At 39.6% G+C, this 7,411-nt stretch overlaps 1 protein-coding gene across 1 annotated transcript in view; it reads right to left on the bottom strand.

Moving 5' to 3' along the window:
- Window positions 1-578: 578 nt before the first annotated feature.
- Window positions 579-7,411, bottom strand: part of jph2 (junctophilin 2) — a 16,926-nt gene continuing 10,093 nt past the window's right edge. Inside the window, exon 3 of the mRNA XM_010796388.1 lies at window positions 579-740. Coding sequence (XP_010794690.1) covers window positions 608-740 — 133 coding nt within the window. The 3' untranslated portion in view covers window positions 579-607. The remainder of the gene's footprint in view (window positions 741-7,411) is intronic.

The following is a 7,411-nucleotide window of genomic DNA, read 5'->3' as shown; positions in this document are numbered from 1 at the left end:
GTGTGCCTTGGTCAGAAACCAGAGGAGACTGTGAAGTCCACCGTAGACGGACCACTTTTGGACAAAATGTCCTCTCCGTTAAAGGCAGCTCATTGTGGAATAGCCTCCCAACTGAGATACGGGATTGTCCCACTCTCAATAGCTTCAAAGGTCAACTTAAAGAATGGTTGACAAACAAACCGACGTGCGATCACCGCTAAATGCACTTTAATAGAGGGGTATCTCCTCTCGCACTTTAGGTAGCCCTTGTATCATCTCTTGCACTTAATATGTCGTTGCTGCTACATTGTACTGCCATGTGGTAAATACTTGTGTGTGCTGCTCTTGGTCTTTTGCACTTTTTGCATGTCATGTATTTGTTTTTGCAATGTGTATAATTGTCATGTTCTTAAATGTTTTATGTGAGGGACTGTGGATGGAAATGAGCTCCAAGCAAAAATCCGGCATATTTACACTATTTGCATTTGTTTGTTTTAAGTGTTCATTAATGTGCATTGTCCCTGCTAAATAAACGATGAAATGGAAATGGATAAATATGAGTCTTAACCAGAGAATAATCCAGGTGAAAATAACTGCTTGTGTTTATAGCCAATGATGAGTCTTCCTCTCAGAGCCACTGACCTGGCTGGTAGAAGGAGGGGGACAGCTCTGTGGACACCAGCCGGGCGATGCTGGACTCGTTGTTGGAGGCCAGAGCCGCCAGCTCCGCTCCGTCGGCCTTCCCCTTCGAGTGGGTCGTCCTGCGGGGGAACAACGCATCACAGATCATCAGTCACTGGTACAACTCGTACAGATTAAATATATTCAGGTTACTGTTATGTTTCTAAAATGGGGTTTTCTATTTAGTTGTATGTTTTTACATCATGTATGAGGGTTTTCAGTCTGTGGCTAAAGTATGGTTTTATTGTCTCGTGCTTTTACATTAGTTTATTTTTGTCCTATCGGTTTTGTCTAAATGTATTTATGCTGCTTTTTTATATATGTTTTGATGTACAGCACTTTGGTCAACTCTGTTGTTTTGAAATGTGCTATATAAAAAAAGTTGGAGTGGATTGGATTATGTTATCTGTATGTAAGCATACATCTGTTATTATAATAAGGTGGCACCACATTCACACATTGAAGATAGCTTGTATTTACTAAAGTGTAGGTCTAACATATTATATAAAATCTCCTCAAAGTGCTCCAAAGAATAATGAAGACAATATCACGCTTGATTAGATTACAACACTCGTAAGACTCTTCAAAACTTGACACTTCTGGACAGCTGAATGAGAACATTAGGTGTAACCTTATCAAACCAACAAGCTACCAGATAAACAAGAAATGATTGTAAGAACAATAGAAACACACCCTTATTGGCAGAGAGGGGAATCACATCAAGCTGCTCTCAATTCTTAATCAACAGCCAGTCCCCACACTCTCTGAATGAGACTCTAATGACTCTAATTTTGACTTTTAGATTAAATGAATTGCCAACAGGTAGGGAACGAGTAGGCTACCAAAGAATGAGATACTGCCTCAAAAACTATTTTGGTGAAGCAAAAATGCACTAAAAGCTCCTCAAATCTGACTGTTTGCTATTAGAAAATAAACATCCTGCGTTTTGGATAGTCGATTGAGAAAAAAATAGCAATTTAAAAGACATATTTTACTTTTTTAGACCAATCTTTTATTGAAATCATCCATTTTGTTGTAGCTTAAATATCACAACCTGTGTTCTCTAAACAATAAGCGTGTTAAAGACTCATTCAAAGTTAATTGTTAATATTGAAAATGAATTATGCATAACTAGACTTTGGATTTCACTTTTATATTATGTGTTATCTTTGTGTCGTTTAATGCACGTTGACCTTGATCTTGACTTTCCTGATTAAACAAATGATGGATGTTGAATGTGAGACCTTAAGAAAAGATGGCTTAAGACAGTTTAACCAAAATGACTGCAGTCCAGGGGATTGTTTATGGTGTTCAATCAGGGCGCGGTGGCTACAAGTCATACGGCTAATTAAACCCCCTTTCCGTTAGCTAATAATACATTAGCTATCGAGAGAGGAGGTGTCCTTTTCTGCTGTTGGACTGGAACAGAAATAAATTATACTTTCATCGCCCCCAAGCAGGACAATGAGTTATGGCTGTAAGATACTAAAACATCCATCAACACACATCATACATATTTTGATGTGACAGAGACAGAGAGGGGTCAGGAGTGATGCATAAAGCTACAGAAAAGTTTGGACCGACAATTTAAAGTGGCCGTACTCTGTCTCATTTTCAGAAACTCTCTCTGGAGGAACTTTGGGATCTTAGCCTCTGCAGACCATTTACATGCACAAAAACCTATATAACACACTACAGTAGCAATGTTTAATTCTTATCATCATTGTTAATATTGTTCTATCTTATCATAAATGAACAACACTAAGAGCCTTTCTCATTTCACTAATTTCCCCTCCTCGACTCCTATCCTCGACTCCTATCCTCGTGTCTTAGTCCCGCCCACAGGAGATGCGAGCAGAGGAGCCGAGGAGTCGAGGGGGGGAAATGAGAGAAATAAGAAAGGGCCCTAAGGGTCTGTTGTTGTTTAACTGATGCATTGCTTGGAGCTAAATGCTAAAATAATTTGCACAATATTGATATAACAGGAATAATTTTGAACATGTTCACCCAGTACAACGTGTTAAAGTAACGCTAATAGTTGTGCTAATTGTTAGCACTTAACACGCTGTCTAACTTTCAATTACCGTACAAATTAGATTTCTGACCAGATGGTAGCTCTAGATAAAAGTAAAGAGATCGCAGTTCATTCTTTGAGGAACATGAATATGTACCATTATTTATGCTAATCTCTACAATAACTTGTCAATGGATCTTATGTAAGCAGATATATTTAACCAAAAACACTGAAAGGTTTAACGTGCTGGTGGTGGTAATAAAAAGTCAGGAGGTCATCAAAGCTAGTGGGCTTCATCCTGATGGGGACTGTAATATCTGGACCAAATTTGAAGGCCGCTTATCCTTTACGGATAATTCAGTCTGGACCAAAGTAGACAACACACTGAACAAATATATAATTTCCGTGAAGAGAGTTCAAGGCACTGCTGCTGCACATTAAGGGAGAATTACTGATTGTGATTACTCTGTGGATACTTGACATACTGTAACTTTACACCGAGCTGAATATAGCTCTTGGTCCACTTGAAGACTCAGAGGGGAAGGAGCTTCCCTCTGGAACAATTAGAGACCCCCGAAGCTCGCTGTTTGAGATGGATGAGCTCCACCTGCCCACACACCGTCAGCACCTCCGTCCTCTTCCAGGAACAAACACACCCCCTTTATATTCACACTGACCTCCTTCAATAAAGCACAGCTACGAATAACAGCAGCTGCTTTTTAGCAACAAGCTTTTTAGGTACAACTCCCAAAGGCAACAGCACAAACTAAACCATTAATACAACACATCAAAGAAACACACTTCTAAGTTTGAAAGCAATGTATAAAGTGAGTATCATGTCTGAATGTATAAACATAAATCCATGTGTATTTGACATACAGTATCTCATTCTACTGAGACACAGCTCTCAAGGGATAAGGTTGCCGGCTTTTCTCATTCATTGTTGTACTCACACTAAAAAGTAATGCACTATAATTAAAAAATAACCAACGTTAGTGTGAGACAGGATGTGCAGGGCCGCCTGCAAATCGTGGCTCATTGATATGTTTAAAAAAAAATGCGTGTATCGATTAATTTCACGTGATACTCCACAACATTTGAGATGTAATATAATACATTTTACAACAATGCATGTATTTGATGGTTAACATAGGATGCATTGCCTTTGAATAAACTACTAATTGGTATATAAAATAATTTTCTATGCCTTGATTGAAGTCACCAGTGGTGCCTGCAGAGCTCAGAGACAGACTGTGAAGGCTAATAAAAAATGTCTGCTGCATTCAAGGTCTTCAAGAGCACAGTGGCCTCCATCACTCTTAAGTGAAAGCGGCAACTTCTCATAACCCAGTGTGAGTATGAGTGTGTGTGTGTGTGTGTGTGTGTGTGTGTGTGTGTGTGTATCTCAATGCATCACCAGGATTACTTTCAGCTCCATAGATGTGCACAAACCTCAGACTGTAAGAGTGTGAGCCATCATCCTGTGTCCTTGAGAGAAGAGTAAGAGCTCGACCCTGCTTATCATTGCAAAGGAATGACAGATTCAACCCTAATATATAACCAGTGAAATGATGCTGCATCATTCACTGAAAACAACCACCAGGAATTGAAGAGCAGCTGAGCACTGAGCTGTGTTTTCATATATGTGTAGGGAGAATTATGTCTACCATCAACAAGAACATCCATTGATTTGCCACTGTCATTTATGTGTACTGATATATCATTAAGTCTGCATTAACTGCCATACCGGCTTTTAAAATTAGGTGTTATAAAAAACAAGATCTGAAAAGCTATATCTTTTAAATTATAAGTTCGGTTAATGACAATACAAATGAGACAATCGCCAAAAACACAAATAACATCAAATAAATAGGTATTTATTTGGAGTGGATTTTTAGGCTCTTGGGTGCTTTTACTCCAATAATAAGGGAATGGAAGTTATTTTTGGTAGATGAGGTAAAAGAAACACAATCCTGCCAAAAATGAGGAAATGATTGCTGTATGGTCCTTTTTGAGTTAAGACTATTATTAGGGAGCAGACAAAGGAAGTAGCGTTGCTTGATAGCGTTGATTTCTGCAGCCCTCCTTCTAACAACAGAATGAAAATGATGCAGATAAGAACGAGCCAGCACGGCCCTTGAAGTTGTATAACTGCTGCAGTGCGTCTCTGCAACCAAACACGACATTTGACACTGTGACCTAAATACACTTAGTGCCTTTAGGGCTGCCTTAAGGATTCTTGTTGTGCTCTAAGGAGGAATGAGACGTCAGCAGCCTTGAACATTTAAATTTAAAGCTATGAACAATTGTACAAATTTAAATCCTATTTTAGCCGGTGCACAATGGAGAAGCCTGTCTTCGTCCTGCTGTTTTGTAACCACTTGCTTTTTGTCACGCTACAGTTGTCTCGAAAGGGTGCTGAGGGCAGGAGATATTCTGTCATTCTGGCATGTGCCACTTTATCTTTGTGGAGGGGCCTATTCAACTGTGTGTGTGTCAATGTTTGTGTGTGTGTGTGTGTGTGTGTCAATGTTTGTGTGTGTGTGTGTGTGTGTGTGTGTCAATGTTTGTGTGTGTGTGTGTGTGTGTGTCTATGTTTGTGTGTGTGTGTGTGTGTGTGTGTGTGTGTGTGTGTGTGTGTGTGTGTGTGTGTGTGTGGCCTAGCATTACTATACTTGTGGGGACCTAAATCTGTTAAATAGTCACGTGTGGGGACTCGCCTCCCTTATGGGGACATAATGCAGGTCCCCATAAGGGAAATCATTCATTTTAGGGTGAAGACTTGGTTAGGGTTAGGATAAGTCTCAAGGAAATGCATGTAAGTCAATGTAATGTCCCCTGAAGTGATGTATACATTGTGTGTGTGTGTTTGTGTGTGTGTGTGTGTGTGTGTGTGTGTGTGTGTGTGTGTGTGTGTGTGTGTGTGTGTGTGTGTGTGTGTGTGTGTGTGTGTGTGTGGCCTAGCATTACTCAATGTTTTTGTGTGTGTGTGTGTGTGTGTGTGTGTGTGTGTTTTTGTGTGTGTGTGTGTGTGTGTGTGTGTGTGTGTGTGTGTGTGTGTGTGTGTGTGTGTGTGTGTGTGTGTGTGTGTGTGTGTGTGTGTGTGTGTGTGTGTGTGTGGCCTAGCATTACTATACTTGTGGGGACCTAAATCTGTTAAATAGTCACGTGTGGGGACTCGCCTCCCTTATGAGGACAAATTGGAGGTCCCCATGAGGGGAATCATTAATTTGAGGGTGAAGACTTGGTTATGTTTAGGATTAGGGTAAGGGTAAGGTTAAGGTTAAGGGTAAGGGTTAGGGTTAGGCATGTGTTGGTTATGGTTAAGGTTAGGATAAGTCTCCAGGAAATGCATGTAAGTCAATGTAATGTCCCCTGAAGTGATGTATACATGGTATGTGTGTGTGTGTGTGTGTGTGTGTGTGTGTGTGTGTGTGTGTGTGTGTGTGTGTGTGTGTGTGGGGGGGGTATGCGTGCGAGAGAAAGAGAGTGTTTGAATGTAGTGTCTATAAAAAGACGACTAAATGTTTCAGACTATAATCAAATCACTTCACAAAATAGGTGTACATTAGGAGCTAATTGCAACCTCATTATTGCAGCATTGCAAAGAGGTCACATAATAATCACGCCCAGAGTAAATTAAGTACTCAGATCATACTAAAATAAGAATGAAAAATTAGCAATACCACAGTGTAGAAATACTAGTAAAGGTCACACCCTCAAAAAGTAGAAAAGTATTTATATGTGCCATAAGTAAAGGAGCGTATGAACCATTTCAGAACAATATCATTTATATAATTGGATGGAAATGATTGTGTTCGTTTGGGGCTAGATTTTTCACTTTTTAGCTTTTTGTATCCACCATGCTTAAAAATCCATAATCAAAAATGTGGTTATAACTTATTATATGTTGTACTTGTCATGAAAAGTAACCACAGTTCAAATAGATGTAGCAGGGAAAAAGTACAATATAAAGTAGCCTACATTTTTTTAATTAAAAATGTTAAATACAATTCCTCAAGAGACTAGCTTGAGTACATGTATTTAGTATCTTTCCTTTGCCAGAAGAGCAACAGAGATCTGATGAATAGCCCTGAGCTGTGGTGAGAATTGAACTCTATTTACAAATGCTACACACAAAATGCTCGTATCAGCAGTACAGTATGTAATCCAAGCCGCCGAACTAAAGCTAGGTGTGGTACATATATACACCAACCCTTTATACCCAAGCACTTGCTTATGAGCTGTGTCATATTTATACCCGTTGAACCATTTGACACCGCTGCTGACGTAAGATGGACCGAGATCTGCGACTGCCGGCAAGCAGCGGGTGAGAGAAACTAAATCAGAGAGCAGACGGCTGTTTTCAAGCAGAGGTGCGCACCATTTTGTATTTGATTTGCTAAAACAGGACAAAAGAGAGTTACTTTATAGGTAATAGCCTGGCTTTAGGGTGTAATGGATTACATGTAGTGGGATTAAGTAACATACAAAAAAGGCAGCTGTAACCTTCACAATAACAAAGCATAATAAGATTACTGGTACAAATGTAAAACACTCAAAAATGTCGAATGATACCAAAACTAATCTTCCAGTTCATCATCATGGCCGGTTAAAAAAAATGCTTTTTGGGGTTTTCTCTGCTGCAGTGTGTTATATCGGTTTTTGTGCATGTAAATGGTCTGCAAATGCAGAAATCACTGTGTTCCCTCCGGTTGGAGTTTCTCTCCCACTCCA

The sequence above is a fragment of the Notothenia coriiceps genome, unplaced genomic scaffold (genome assembly GCF_000735185.1).
Source record: "Notothenia coriiceps isolate Sejong01 unplaced genomic scaffold, NC01 NC01_scaffold00037250, whole genome shotgun sequence".
Lineage (NCBI taxonomy): Eukaryota > Metazoa > Chordata > Actinopteri > Perciformes > Nototheniidae > Notothenia > Notothenia coriiceps.
The sequence above is the reverse complement of the archived record's forward strand: the minus strand, read 5'-3'. Positions and strand labels throughout refer to the sequence as shown.